The sequence below is a fragment of the Zeus faber genome (genome assembly GCF_960531495.2).
Source record: "Zeus faber genome assembly, chromosome: 18".
In the NCBI taxonomy this organism is placed as follows: Eukaryota; Metazoa; Chordata; class Actinopteri; order Zeiformes; family Zeidae; genus Zeus; species Zeus faber.
The window spans coordinates 27,654,539-27,670,696 of NC_137210.1; the positions used below are offsets into that span (position 1 = coordinate 27,654,539).

Below are 16,158 nucleotides of genomic sequence, written 5' to 3' on the forward strand. Positions count from 1 at the left end.
ACAAGGTGACTTGTATTCAATCTGGAGGGGGGTTATTTTGTGATGCTGGCTGAACATTGTCCTGCTTATTAAACGGCTACCAAAGAAATAATTTAATCCATTGCCATGGAATACCATGGTTTTAAAATCTTCCGTTTCGGGAAACAGTCCACAACAACCCAACTTATAAGCAACAAATGTACTGCTAGTAGATTGAAATTGAAATATTTACACTCGAGTCTTCCTTTGTAGTTTCTATGTGGCGTCACAAGATGGCGCCACTAGCTGGTGTTGGCATTAGTATGTAGGTGGAGTGGTACCAGGGACGTGAATCCAGAAGTGGTTGCCCACGGAAACAATCATTAACAGATCAGCGGCCATTAATATGTTGTGCTCCAATGCATGTGTGTTATACTTTCACCACCAGAGAGAGCTCCGCCATCTCCTGTGCAAAGCGAGAACCAGCTGACCGAGGGAGCCGCCCGTCTCCGTCCCCCCTACAGGAGGCTGGAGGGGGGCGTGGACGGCCCCCTGTTCAGCAGCGTCAGGTTGGTGGAGCCGCCCCCGCCGCCGCTCTGGCTCATGGAGCCCCGCGGCTTCCGGGACTCCGCCGGCAGCCGCCGCATCAGCCTCCACCTCCTCCACCTCCTCTGCAGCTCGTTCTGCACCTTGGGGCGGAGGGAGGACACGGAACAGTACGTGACGGAATGGAGAGGTTGAATTATAACTCCCTGCAATGGACCGGGGAGCTTGGCAGCTTGGACGGGGCAGGACATACACCCCGGGTCACATTCATATATTCACATATGAATTATGTGGTCTCCCCCGGCGCCCGCCCCCTTATTATTATGCCAAATGCCTCCACCTCTCTTTCAATGATTCCTCAGTAATTACTTTCATTTTGCGAGGCCAAAGGTTCACTCGCTGGCCCACTCGAGTCTTGCGTCACTATTAGCAGGCCATGGCGACCCGTTCACTTCATTCGAAAAAACATGCTTTTCCGTCAACGGCTTTTAGGAAGACGCATTGAAATCGGGTTTGAAAAGGTCTTGAAGGGCTTACCTCTCCGTTCAGGAAACAGTACAAAACGGCCACCACGAAGCCCTGCAACGGCAAGCACAAGAGTCAGGGCCTGAGTCAACACTTGAACGTATGTTACAAGCAACACAGACGTTTAAAATGACAGTTTGTTTGAAATTGTTGTTGTTTTGCGACCAGGAGGGGACCACGCCCACACACACAGTGTTTCCCATGGACGCATCCAGTGAGCGGGTCAGCTGTTCTGGCATTGTTCTGATGGAGCAGTGGATAGAAGGTCCAGGTCGCTTCAAAGCCCCCGCTACATATCATATACTCATATACACATATACCCATATGCTCATATACTCATTTACTCATATACCAATATAACTATATACTAATTTACTCATATACCCATATACTCATATACCAATATACTCATTTACCCATATACCCATTTACTCATATACTCATTTACTCATATACCCAGATACTCATATACCCAAATACTCATATACTCAAATACCCATATACACATATGCTCATATACTCATATACCCATATATCCATGTGATCATTCTCTTGTGTTCTAAGCAGACCACTGTAATACCGTTTTCCCATCAAAATGAGCAGGCTGACCCGGGCTTTTTTAAACCCGGGTCAACCCGCTAAAAATAGGCCATTGACACCTCTCCCATTGGCAGGAGAAATGACTTTTTTTTTCTGGTGCGTCACGTTCTACATCACAAAGACGCGGGAAAAGGGGCGTGTCATGGTCCCAGTGTGATTGGGAACAGACCAGTAGAGGGGACAGCAACTTCAACAAACGACGACATAAAAATGTAAAACTTGAAAAAAAAAAAAAGTATTTTGAGCCGCTCAAATGAATGGGATCCTTCATGAACGACCCGACACTACAGTGGCAGCGGCGTGGAGCTCCGGCAGCACGGACACTCCATGAGCCAGGGGGCTCTCCGCTGTGCCCCCCACGGTGCAATCCCCAAACTCACAACATTTCACTGTTCCCCCGTGCAGGAAAAAAAACAAAAAACTTCTGATTTTGGATTCGAAATGGGATATGAGATGAAGGTAAAGAGGCCGAAAGTAGCGAGTCGACCCGGGTGTCCTGTTCATATCAGAGCCGATCGGAGGCGGAGCCGATTAAAACCTGTCTATTGCAGGGGCATTTGACCCGGGACTGAAACCCGGGCTTTTCCTTTCCCACCGGTGACAAATGCCGGATGCTAGCGGGTGTGACCGGGTTTTTGGTGCAGTGGGAAAGGGGTACACAAGACCAAAACGGGCTCCAAGCTCAGTATGAAGACCTTCTAAGGAGTGGGATGGAGGCCACGGTACCTGGGTGGAAGCGAAGGCGAGCTCAACAAAGCTCCATATTTCGTGGGACGGGTTGTGCGCTTTGTCTGGGAGGAAGGCAAAGAGGACGTAGTGCAAGCCAAAGAGGGACACCAGCAGAAAGGACGACTTGGCGAGCCTCCTGGCGACGAGACAAACAAAGACACGAACAAACCAAGTAAGGCCGACAACACGACGATGCACCTCAGTGGAAGGGGAAATAAGTCACCCGTGCTCACCTGTAGTGGCTGAACTCATTCCCGGGCATGTCCTGTGTCCTCAGTTTGGCCACGAGGATTTTCATAATGCACAGGAAAAACATCAAGTTCACCTGCGGAATGTGAGAGTTTTTAATGCCGTGGGGGGAGGGCTTATGGGAATCCTGTGTGGTCACTCGTTCGGCGTCACACTTTTAGAGCGTCCCGTTTGGGGCCAGGGGCGGAGGCAGCGCTTACTGTGATGAAGAGCAGCACTGGAACTCGGAGAATCCACCAGATCCAGTCGTGTGTCCTGGTCTCCCAGCAGCTTCGCCACCCATTCAGAACGGAGCGTGAGCGTCAGTGAAACGTCGCTCATTCAACATTCACCTTTTCCATATGTTTCAACCGGAATCTGTGGTGTGGGGACGGTGTGGTGGGCGGCCACACCTGACCTGGATCTAGGTGACCGGCTTCAGGGTGGCTGCACACCTGCTGTTCGTTGGTTGGTCTAATGGGCAACGGGTTAGAACCCGCACACCCCACACACACTCAGGAGAGGAGCCCTGTCGTGACATGTTCTATCTGCTCCTGGCTCGTTCCAACTGGCCAACTCTCTACAACAAACTGGTGTTTACAACCCCCCGTCTTCTGTGTCCCTGTGCCGGAGGGGCCCTGACAACGCCACTTGGATGGCGTGCGGTGGCGAAGCCGCCACAGTGTAATTTCTAGTGAAATCAATTAAAGTGCATCAAACTGAATTATGACCCGGTGGTTCCCCCAAACACGTTTTTAATCGAGTTAAATGAATTCGACCTACCCCTCATCCTCATAAAAGTAGCGCGCACAACACCAGCTCACGGTGATGACAGCTGGACAGCCTGGGGACGGAGGGAAAACACACACTTCAACCACGGGAGAGGCCATTGAGGGGCAGAGAAACTTGGATTTGAACGGAGAGGAAATGTGCTGGGAGGCTGGTTTTGTCTGCCTGGACAATGTTCAAATGCGTCCCACGGTGTCTGAGGGCCCCCCTCCGGTTTTAAGTTGAAGTGGGGAAGTGTCGCCCTCTGGTGGTTTTAATGGAGGTCTCAAAGGTGGTCTAACACTTTGAACCCGTTTCCACTTCCAGCCAAGGCCCCTTTAAAACACTGTCAGAGCTTTTGGTCGTTTTAAAATACAAGTCAGAATAGATAAGAGAAATTGTTTACTAACCATTGGTTATTATTGCTAAAACTATTTTGATTACTATGAACTACTATGAGCACTCTAAATATTGCCATATCTAAAGTGTTACTCAAGCTGTACTTCATATTACTGGTGGTAGGTGGCATTGTTTTACACTGCGACCTACCTCCAACCTACTTGGCTAGTTCACGATAGAAAAGGGGATACAGGTACATCCCCCTTATGAACACAACAGGGCGGCGTGAGGAAGAGGAGAGAGGAAAATGAAAGAGGACAAACTGTGAAAGAGCCCCGGAGGCCTCCACGACTTCAAAGCACTGGGAATCAAAAACCAAACGGGTTTGAGCGTCGCACCCCAGCCGAAGACGACGTAGCACCACAGGTGTCTGCGGCCGGAGAGCAGGGAGGCGCTGACCAGGCTGTACAGGAAGTGGCCCTCGGCCAGCAGCCAGCCGTAGTTGGCCATGATGCTGTAGTTGGAGAAGGCCGTCGCAATTTTGCAGCTCACCTGCGGGGGGAGGCAGAGGGCGGCGTTGTGCGGGAAAAGAAGCTTGGAGCCGATCAAATAACAACTTTTCAATAACGCATCGGTACAACAACCAAACTTACACCGCCGTCACCTCCTTCTGCCTCCTGCTGTTTTCCATCTTCTACATTCCACTGCTGCTACGTTGTCCATACAGAGGTTAACCATCATTGTCTTGTTGTTTAGGTTCATTACATACGTATGGCCTCTTTTTTTCTCTCCCGCACAACAGATTCGTACAGGGACAATTTGTTCTCCATTTTTTTTTTCCACCCTCGTCCGACGGCGCCGGGGCCACGCGAGGGGCTTCCCTACCGGGTAGACGCCGCAGTGGAAGTGGTCGTCAGACGCGAAGAGGGCGACGTCCCTGACGAAGATGAGGCCGGCGCGGAGGATGAAGGAGACGAAGAGCTGGATGTGGACGAAGTTGCGTGTACAGTGGAGTCTCCTGCGGAGGAAGGTGGAGGTGCCGCCGTTAAACGACGTCGTTTTTTTTCTTTTTTTTCTTTTGCTTTTATTTTTCTGTCGTACCGGAAATCGAAAGAGCTTGCGGAGCGTCACCCAATCAGACTTGTTTTTTCGCTGTTCTTTCTTTTTTCATTTCCCCGTCATGGTTATTTATTTGGCGTTTGACTGTGTTTCGGTGTTTCCCTGCCCCTCGACCCGCGGCGCGCTGGGACCTCCAAGAGCTTGAGAAAGCATTGAAGGATTCTCCAGTGTCGACGCGGTGACGAACAACCTTGGATCCTGGATTCAAGTCAGATAGAGTACGACTTTGAGCCGATGGCAGCAATATGCAAAGTGAGATAAGGTCTTTTGTGGGGACGGATAACACCATTTTTCCCCGAGTACTGAGTATTCTCTCTTTGGTATTTGCGGAGGGAACAGGAACTCGGCGCCGCCTCAGGCTACGTCAGCGCCGGTGTCGGTTGTTCAGAAATTCAAGACCCATCGTTGCAGAGAAGCGTCGGCTGAGGGATGATGGTGAATCTGTCGGTAACGGACCCGAACTGCGAGGGTTATTCGGAGGTGATTTGAGAATCGCCCGGGAGTGGTTCGAGGCGAATCGTTTGGGACCGACACTGTAAATGCAGAGGAATAATGACTGAGAATAATCTGCTGAGGGATGACTGTGTCCCCCTCGGAGCTCCGAGTGGAAGGCTCCTCCCGCCGCCCAGCACCCACCGGAAGAGACAGAGGAAGGTCACAGCCACGGTGAGGGACGCCAGGGAGACGGCGTAGCCCACGGAGTACATCACCCTCATGTGCACAAAGTACCTGGAAGAGCTGGGCACCTGGGGATGGATGGAGCAACAGAGAGAGAGAGAGATATTAATAAATAGACAGACAGACAGATAGACAGATAGATAGATAGATAGATAGATAGATAGATAGATAGATAGATAGATAGATAGATAGATAAAACACAAAATAAACCATGAATAAATTAAATACATTGAAATGCAAACATTTAATAATAAGAAACAATAAAAAGTGACAATATACAATAAAAAATGAAAAAAAAAAAAAAAAAGTCAATATCCATCGCCTGTATTGCTATTGTTGTACAATAACAATCACAATAAACCTAAAAATGAACAATAAACCTGAACTTTCATCATAAACACGATGTGAGTACATCCACAAGGGTCTGGGGAAGGGAAGGCGTTCCTCACGGGGCCCGGGGCCCGGTGCCCACGCCCGGCGCGGGGGGAAGGAGCAGGGGCGGGCGCCGGGGGAGACCAATGTGTGTTTGGGGGACGCAGACAGAGTTATGAGGCGGCGTCTCCGCGTGTTTACGAGAGGGAGAGCTCTGGCGGACAGCGCCGGGGCCAAGACGATAAGCTGAGCAGGAAGCGCTCGGCCTCCATCAACGGGCTGAGGAGAACCAGAGGGCCCCCCCAGCGCATGATTAACACTGGGGCTCGGGGGCCTGGGGCGGCCCCGGGCGGCACTGGACTGCAGCGGGCGCCGGGCGCCGCGTGAACCCACCGCCGCCCGCGCTGGCACCGTCCACGCGGTCCACCACAGTGCTGGAGCCGGGGACACAGCCCTTGGCGCCGGCGTCGCCCCTTGTGACTGTTTTTTGGGGGTTTTTTTATGTATTTTCGGGGATGAAGTCATGGCTCTTCACAGGAGAAGACGAGGAGGGAGGAATGAAACAGCGCTGTCAGACGTTAATAACACAGACAAGTGTTGCAGATTATCATTTTTTTCGCCAGGAGTAAACGGTTTGTCTTATGCTCCAAAGACGCCCAAAGATGTCAGCATTCCCAGATTGAAACAAACGACCCTGTCACTCCCCACGCTCACGCAGGAGACGGGAGAAGCTTGATGGAAGAGTCGTTGAAGGGAGAGTGAAGCAGCTTAGAAACACAGCGTTGGACTACGTCCACGTTCAACAGCACTTTAAATACTACAGCAGTACTCATCCTGGTTTGCATGTGAAAACTACACTACTACCCTGTTATAGTAACAGCAGCAACTCCAGCAGCAGCAGCAAAAACAACAGCAAAAAAAAAAAAAAAGACAAAACAACAACGCACACGCAAAGAAGTCACCGGAACCGGAAGTGGTAGCTCTCAGCGGAACCGGAGACGTCACTCAGGTTAGAGACGGTTAAGTTGAGGTATAAGGTTAGAGGTGTTTAAGTTAGGGTATCGGGTTAGAGATGCTTAATTTTAGCCATAAGGTAAGCGAGGGTTAAGTTTAGGTATAAGGTTAGCAGCAGCCACAGCACCAGCACCAGTAACACAGACAGACGGACAGACGGACAGACGTCAGTCAGTCAGTCATAGACTGTAGCGAACAGCAAGGTTTTTAATCTGCTTTTAAAAGTATTCTGTGTGGGCCTCTCTCAGGTCCCTCGGTAGGTTGTTCCATTTACTTGGGGCATGGATACAGAAAGCAGCTTCTCCTGCTTCAGAGTTGGTACGAGGGACGGTTAGAAGACCACTGCCTGTGGACCTGAGAGTTCTTGCTGGTTCGTGTATAATTAGCATTTCTTTTATATACAAGGCCATTTATAGCTTCATATACAAGTAGCAGAATCTTAAAATCAATTCTAGTTTTGACAGGGAGCCAACATAGAGATCTAAGAACAGGTGTGATATGTTCAAACTTTTTTGTCCCAGTGAGAACGTGTGCAGCCACATTTTGGATGAACTGTAGCCGCTGCACAGCTGATTTTGGGAGGCCGGTGAATAGGCCATTACAAGTAGTCAAATCTACTCCTTATAATGCATGGATTAATATTTTGGGGTATGCTTTTGACAGGAAGCCTCTTAATTTTGAAATGTTTTTTAGATGGTAGAAGGCTGATTTTGTGATTTGATTTATATGGCTCTTAAAGTTTAGATCGCCGTCAATGATTACACCCAGATTTTTGGCTTCATTCTCGTTCTCCAGGGACAGAGATACTAAGATGCTGCAATGTTCTGTCTTTGAGCCTTTGCACCAAAGATGAGTATTTCTGTTTTGTCTTTGTTCAGTTGTAAAAAGTTCTGTGACAGCCATGCATTAATATCATTAATACACTGAGTGAGGCAGTGTATGGGTCATCAGCAGGTAGGGATATGTACAGTTGTGAATCATCTGCATAATAATGGTAATTTATTTTGTGTTTCTTTACAATATGTGCCAGTGAAAGCATATGGAGGTTAAACAATAATGGTCCCAGAATGGAACCTTGGGGCACTCCACATACAATATCCACTTTGTTTGACACAAAATCTCCAATGGACACGAAGAACTGTCTGTCCTGTAGGTAGGTTCTGAACCAGTCTAGAACCGGGCCAGATGGGCCGACCCATTTTTGTAATCTCGCTAATAAAATGTGATGGTCAACAGTGTCGAAGGCAGCACTGAGATCCAGGAGCAGAAGAACAGGTCGTTTTTTTGCATCGGTGTTTATGTGTAGATCGTTCAGAACTTTAATAAGTGCTGTTTCTGTGCTATGGTGAGGTGGAAAGCCAGATTGACAGGTGTCTCAAAGGCTGTTTGAGGTTAGATAGTTGTTAAGCTGAAGGTAAACAGTATTTTGCCGAGGAGCGGCAGGTTGGAAATGGGCCTGTAGTTGGCAATAACTGTTGCATGGAGAATGCTCTTCTTCAGCAGCGGTTTAATGATGGATGTTTTAAATGCTGCAGGGAATATACCTGATTGAAGAGAGCCGTTTAAAATCACTAATACCTCATGTGCTAGGCAGTTAAAGACTGTTTTAAAACATGTGGTAGGGAGAGGGTCCAGGCAGCAGGTGGAGGACCTGAGCTGACCAACAATATCGTCCAGTCTTTTTATGTTTAAGGGGACAAAATGAGACATGGCAGCAGTCATATTAGTGGGGAACTGGAGGAAGGTTCATTTCTGGATGTTGAGGTTCTAATATTCTGTCTGATAGATATCATTTTGTTACTGAAGAATGTAGCGAACTCCTCACATTTTTCAGTGGAGAGCATCTCTGACGGGTTGTAGACGGTGGATTAATAAGTCGATCAACAGTGAGGAAGAGCACTTTACTATTCTTGAGGTTTTCATTAACGATTTTAGAGAAAAAAAAGACTGTCTGGCCTGTTTCATTTCTATATCGCATCGATTGAGTCCATCCTTGTAAATTTCTGCCTGGCGACACTCTCTCTTAAGCTGCCTAATAACTGCTCCATTTCTCCAGGGGGCTTTTTGTTTTTCTATGTTTTTAGTTTAAAGCGGTAACTCATTTACAATTCTCTTAAAGGTTTCAATTATTGTTAATGATACGTTTTTTAATTGTTGGGGTTCCCCTCTGTTGTACAGCGAGTGTCTGAAGAGAAGTTCATGAAATCGTTCATTGTTCAAATAACAATGTTCAATAAATGTTCAAATAACAATCATTTTATGAGCGGACACCTTGACTGATTGCACGCTTTACTAAAACATTTCGATGTAGTTTAATCTGGTGTTTCTATGGAAAAGGCTGCGGAGCTGAAAGAAAATCGACCTCTGGTGCAAAACCAGAGAACCGCTGGTGGAGGAGGCTGGCTGGTGGAGCTGCAACAGTGGATTCAATAGGAAGCAGCACTCAGGGCGCACCGCACCGCGGTTCACGTGTAGCTATTGAACCGTAGGGGGCGTCGCCAACGGTTCCATAACATACAGTGTAACAGCATTGGTACAGGTAGTTATAGCAACAATGTAGTGGTAGTGGTAGTTAAAGTAACAATGTAGTAGTAGTGGTAGTTATAGTAATAATGTAGTAGTAGTGGTAGTGGTAGTTATAGTAACTATGTAGTAGTAGTGGTAGTTAAAGTAATAATGTAGTAGTGGTTATAGTAATAATGTAGTAGTAGTAGTAGTAGTGTTTGTGGTAGTTATAGTAACAATGTAGCAGTAGTGGTAGTTATAGTAATAATGTAGTAGTAGTGGTAGTGGTAGTTATAGTAACTATGTAGTAGTAGTGGTAGTTAAAGTAATAATGTAGTAGTGGTTATAGTAATAATGTAGTAGTAGTAGTAGTAGTGTTTGTGGTAGTTATAGTAACAATGTAGCAGTAGTGGTAGTTATAGTAATAATGTAGTAGTAGTGGTAGTGGTAGTTATAGTAACTATGTAGTAGTAGTGGTAGTTATAGTAATAATGTAGTAGTAGCGGTAGTGGTAGTTATAGTAACAATGTAGCAGTAGTGGTAGTTATAGTAATAATGTAGTAGTAGTGGTAGTTATAGTAACATTGTAGTAGTAGTGGTTTTGGTAGATATAGTAATAATGTAGTATTAGTGTTTGTGGTAGTTATAGTAACAATGTAGCAGTAGTGGTAGTTATAGTAATAATGTAGTAGTAGTGGTAGTTATAGTAACATTGTCGTAGTAGTGGTTTTGGTAGATATAGTAATAATGTAGTATAAGTGTTTGTGGTAGTTATAGTAACAATGTAGTAGAAGTGGTAGCTATAGTAATAATGTAGTAGTAGTGGTAGTTATAGTAAGATTGTAGTAGTAGTGATTTTGACAGTTATAGTAATAATGTAGTAGTAGTGTTTGTGGTAGTTATAGTAACAATGTAGTAGCAGTGGTAGTTATAGTAATAATGTAGTACTAGTAGTGGTGGTGCTAGTTCTAGTAACAATGTAGTAGTAGTGGTAGTTAAAGTAATAATGTAGTAGTAGTGGTAGTTATAGTAAGAATGTAGTAGTAGTAGTGGTAGTGGTAGTTATAGTAAGAATGTAGTAGTAGTAGTGGTAGTGGTAGTTATAGTAAGAATGTAGTAGTGGTGGTAGTAGCAGCAGTACCTCAACAAGAAAGCTTTGGTTGAAGCCGTACTTGCAGGCTACCTCAAGGTGTGGGTAAGGCTCCGTCCAACCAGACTCTGTGCAGTTCCTATACACTCTCCCTGGAGGGAGAGGGGGGGAGGGAGGGAGAGAGAGGGGGAGGGAAAGAGGGGAAGAGGGAGGGAGGAAGAGAGAGAGAGAAAGAGAGAGGGAGGAAAAGAGAAAGGAAAAGAGGGAGAGGAAGAGAGAGAGAGAAAGAGAGAGGGAGGAAAAGAGAAAGGAAAAGAGGGAGAGGAAGAGAGGGAGAGAAAGAGAGAGGGAGGAAAAGAGAAAGGAAAAGAGGGAGAGGAAGAGAGAGAGGGAGGGAGAGAGGGAGACCACCAGGGCATAAACTCTCACTTTCTACCAGGATCATGAAACGTGAAAAAACTCCTCCACCACCTCCACCTCCTCCACCACCACCTCCTTCTCCTCCTCCTCCACCTCCTTCTCTTCTACCTCCTCCACCACCTCCACCACCCCCACCGCCTCCTCCACCTCCTCCTCTTCCTCCTCCACCTCCTCCACCACCACCTCCTCTTCCTTCTCCTCCTCCACCTCCTTCTCTTCTACCTCCTCCTCCACCACCTCCACCACCCCCACCGCCTCCTCCACCTCCTCCTCTTCCTCCTCCACCTCCTCCACCACCACCTCCTCCTCCTCTTCCTTCTCCAACTCCACCTCCACCACCACCCCTCCCCTCCCCCCCGTCTATGTGCCCCGCCCACTGACCTGTGGGGTGGAGGAAGCCGGGACAGGGGGCCGACACCACCTCTCCCTCCACCGCGTGGGGCCAGCAGTTGACGTGGTCCCAGAAGCCCCTGCACTCGGCTGGAGGAAGCAGCGGGAAACAAGACATGTTAGCAAATTGAGGCTGCGTTGAATTTGGGTGGTGTAAAGCACGGTGAGCAAGGGCGGGGCGGGAGGGGGGGGGGTGGGGGGTGGAGGGAGTGACTCTGGATTCCTGAGTCATTTGAAGCATCGGCTCGTCACTGATTCCAAAACACGGTGGAATGCGAGCACCACCGTCACCTCAGAGCCACCCGCAAACTTTCAGGGCGGGGTTAGGGCGGGGTCGGGCCATCTATTCCAATTATACGGAGACAGTTGACCCCACCCGCCGGGACGGCGCAGGAAACACGACCGCCAAACTGACCGACCAGTCCCACGTTGATCCCGCGTCCCAGGTTGGTAAACACACCAAAGGCGGAGCAAGGAGAAGGTTGAAAAAACGAAAGGGAAGATTCACTTCCTCCGCCCGTCGAAGGTGGAGAGATGACCACGGCAACAAGCTTTCACGATAGAAAGTCAGGGGCGTCGAAGACGGAGACGGGTCGACCGTCACGGGGTCATTGTTTACCGCTCCGCACCACCACCGTGTTTAGTTTTAACCCCCCCCCCGCCCGAATGTGCACGTCAGATCCTTCATCACTCCTCCATCTCCAGTTGCTCCTTTTTGGCCAGACCTTCCGAATAAGGACACTTGGCTGAATTGGGGGAAAAGCGGCGGCGGGGGAAGATGACAGCATCATTATGCACCGGGCTCAAAAGAGGAAAAAAAAAATAATAATAAAGAGAAGAACTTGGGAAGTGGAGACGACTGTTTGTTCAATCCTTCCCTTTTTTTTTCCCCCCCTCTCCCCTCCCTCCTCCGACGGGGACAAATGGCGTCCGCGCGCCGCAGGGCCGGAAAAAAAAAACAAAAAACCCAAAAACGGCCCCTGGTTATCAATCTGGCGGACATCCTGTTTGTTCCGTCCTCGCTCCCTTCCCGCGACGCTCCGCGCTCCCTGCACCAAGAAACCCCAAACGACCTCGGCCTTCCTCCGCCCTTTCTCCGCCCTCCGCTCCTTCGGGTTTTCTCCCGAAGGGGCGAATATTTTACAGCGTTTGGAAATGCCGCCGACCCCCCCACGCGGTCGGCCCGTGCCGTCCTTCGCACATGGGCGTTGGGATGCGTGGAGGTTTGAACTTATCTCGACCGTTCAGGATCTCTGCGGGATCTGACAGCTGCGCCCAGAGGTGGCGTGACGCAAGCGCTCGGGACTCAAGCTGAGCACCTCCGTTTGGCCACATTCACCAGCACTCGGGCGCTCGCGTTATTTAAATTGTCCAGTTGAAGTCTTGTAAAAAAAAATAAAAAAAGTAAAAGCTTGGAGCTTCTCCTCAAGCCAAATACAAGTTAACCTGCTCCTTGTGCTCGGAAAATTCCAAACTATAACTGATGAGCGGGTGTTTTTTCCACCTCAAATATGTGTCGTTCAGCTGCCCGGTCCGGCCTTTATTCTCCCGGCCAGCGAGGCGCCATGCACGGCCGAGGACACGGATCACAAAGTAATGCAGCAAAGGGTTCCACCTATTTCACCGAGGATCATTTTTCATATTTATTATTATTACAAATATTTCATCCCTTCAACATTCCATCCCGTGCGCTAAACGTCCGGAGTGAGGGAACGCGTGACGCGGGCGAGCCCGGAGGGGTCCGGGAGGGGGACGCGGCGTCGTCCTCCCTGCCCTGCACCTACAGGCGGCGTGGCCTCGCTCGCTTTATCGGTCCCCGTGGTGGGCCGGCGCCGGCCCTCCGGCCCGGGGGACCACTGGCCGCGCGTGATGTTATTCCGGGAGACATCCATCAGCCAATTGGTCAGTTCTTCCGTCTTCAGCGGCAATCTGGAAGAGGAAGCCGCGTCCGCATTAAGGTGTCCTGTGCAGCGGACGCAACGAGCCCCCGCTTCATGCAATTACCGTCCTGGATGTGGTGCACGACGCTTTTCAAGCAGTCAGTTGGTTTAACCAGGACCAGGACCAAGACCAGGACCAGGACTAGGACCAGGCCCAGGACCAGGACTAGGACCAGGACTAGGCTAGTACCAGGACTAGGACCAGGACTAGGAATGGACCAGGACAAGGACCAGGACCAGATAGGACTATGACTAGGACAAGGACTAGGACCAGGACAAGGACCAGGACCAGGTAGGACTATGACTAGGACCAGGACCAGGTAGGACTAGAACTAGGACTAGAACTAGGACCTGGACCAGGACCAGGACCAGCTCAGTGGACTCACCTTGCTCTCCAGACCTTGCCCTGCTCTGGTTGAGCTTCAGGAGCTCTACACACTCCATCTCATCTTGGAATAAAACCAAGTCGGGATCACACTCGGCAGGAATGGCGTTCACCTGAGAGAGGGAACGAAAAATGAAGAGATGAAAACAAGATGAGGACGATGAGGAGAAACGCCAGCGGAGCGTAGAAGCACCAGGCGCCGTGAAGAGAAAAGTCTCCTGCTCCTCGGGGCATCATGTCACACTTTTCACACTCTTTTATACATCTTGGGATCAAGTGTTATTATTGTTACAACTGGCATAGCAAATAAAGGAACAAAGGCACACATTTTGTATTCATTCCATTTTCATATCTTATTTCAGGAGTTATAGGCATTTAAATAGTGAGTGTGCACGTCTGACACCTTGCCCCATCAGCAGGTGTGGCACCGCCATGTTTCTAATGTTTTCCACATCTTAAAGGGGACCCATTATGCTCCTTTTTACACAAGTTAACACAGGTCTCCCAGGTCCCCAAAACATGCTTTTGACGTTTGTTGCTGAACATACCACTCAGATTATGCATTCTAGTCATTCTAACATGCCTCCAAATAAATAAAATATGAAATAAATAAATAAGATAAAACACACACAATTTGTGTTTGTTTTGTTTGGAGAAACACGCAGGGGATCGCGCCGCAGCCTACAGTTTATCCACCGCATACCTTATTTTAAATGTATTTATTTATTTATTTTTTATTTCGAAAGAAAGAGCAGAATCATCTTTTAAATACTTACATTTCCACCGTCTGCAGTTTCGTCACGGACAGTGGGTATTAATTCCTCTTTCTTTCAAAAGATTGGTTTGTTGAGTTACTCAGATGGGGGGCGGTTCTAATTAGAATTAAGCCCTCGGTGACGTAGATCAGGGCTGCAAAGCTGCACGGAGCGTTTCAGGAGGGCTCATAGCAAACAGACTGGGTTGTTCTTATTCCACAGTGTGTGTGTTAGTAGTTCCATCAGAGACCCACATGTATGTGCACAAGCACTGAAAAGGAGAGTTTTCATAATAGTTCCCCTTCTGAGTTAGCTGAAAGCAGGACAGTAGCAAAGGTGCACGTGTATAATTGCGAAGATTTATAACAAGAATATTACAGAAAAGAATCACAGCTGTTAACCATTACGATTTTTTTAATTTAAATCCAATGTCACTGAGTCCCTTAAATGTGTACCTCGTGAGAAATGCAAATCAGTGGTGAAATCTGAAGGAGCCAAAACGAATCTTAATTTTGTTTTTTATTAATTATTTTAAATTGTATTTTTTACTGTATCGTTCTCTGCTGTACTTGTGTTACTATCGTTGCTGCTTTGTTTTTGTTTGGTTTCTGTTTGGAGCTGGCATGACTGGTTGTTTGTACTTTCTCAATATATATATATACTGTAAATATATTGAAAATAAAAAGAGTAAATGCAAGTTTTCGACTTTTAAGTAGCGCCCCTTGGTGGTGGAAATATTAGCGACGTGAGCGCTCACCTGCGCGATTTAAAAATAATAATAATAATAATAATAATAATAAATAAATAAAATAAATAAATAAATAAAAAGCCCCGGTCACCCCGAATATCTGACGTGACTACCGAGCACTTACCTGCGAACAGAGTCCGAGCAGCGCCGCGCACAGCACCGCCCGCCCGGGCGTCCGCATCGAGGCACGACGGGGGTCACAGCGGGAGTTGAGCTTTCTTGGCTTTTTTCTTTAATTCTTCAACCTTCCCCCTTAATTAATCCCTTAGAATGAAGAAGCCGCGGGTCCCAGCCGCGTCCCCGCGCGTCGCATCCCAAACTGCGGCGGGAGAAGCTCTAGGTTTCTGGGGGAAGGATTAATCACGTCAGACGCGCCGGGGCCATGTGCATCCACGGGGCAGACGAGGCGCTTCTCCAGCCGCTCGTCTGCTCTGGTGCTGCTCTGCACAGCGGGGGGAAGTAACGGAGTACAAGCACTTAAGTACTTTTTTTTTCTCCACTACGTATCTATGTATGTATGTCATGTGATGTTATCGTCTAAAAGCACATGCACAATCAGCGTGTGTCAGAGTGTTTATAAAATTGTGTAGTTTTATAAGAAATAATTGTAAAATGTATGATCATTAATAATTGTATTATACATAATTCCAAATACCTTTAATTAAAAAAATGAAAAAAGGACCGCTGAAAAAAATGAAAAACAATCTATACACCATTAAAAAAGAAAATATAGACAAGAGAAACCATATATATATATATATATATATATATATATATATATATACACACACACACACACACTGTTATAAGTATACATACATTATGTAAAAAAAAGCCAAACCAAATAATAAAAAAATCAGGGCCTGGGTCAACCAAACTGCTCATCAATATTTCTTCAGTTCCATTTCCTTGTAAATTACTATGACACCACCTGTTCTGGTTGTTGTAAATTGGAGAGGTACAGTAGTAGTCATTTTTACTGCAGTAACAGAGGTCTGAGTACTTCTTCCACCACAGCGCTCCATGCAGTGTGTACAGTATGTGCATTG

General features: G+C 47.6%; 1 protein-coding gene across 1 annotated transcript; it reads right to left on the reverse strand.

Moving 5' to 3' along the window:
* Window positions 1-476: 476 nt before the first annotated feature.
* On the reverse strand, window positions 477-15,290 carry sctr (secretin receptor; the record flags this gene model as incomplete). Its single annotated transcript, XM_080018945.1, has 14 exons — window positions 477-647; window positions 1,042-1,083; window positions 2,356-2,494; window positions 2,592-2,683; window positions 2,808-2,877; window positions 3,370-3,430; window positions 4,092-4,245; window positions 4,579-4,711; window positions 5,449-5,558; window positions 10,523-10,619; window positions 11,269-11,371; window positions 13,286-13,428; window positions 13,622-13,719; window positions 15,234-15,290. The coding sequence occupies 14 exons, from the start codon at window positions 15,288-15,290 to the stop codon at window positions 477-479; spliced, it is 1,470 nt and encodes a 489-aa protein (XP_079875071.1).
* Window positions 15,291-16,158: the final 868 nt, after the last annotated feature.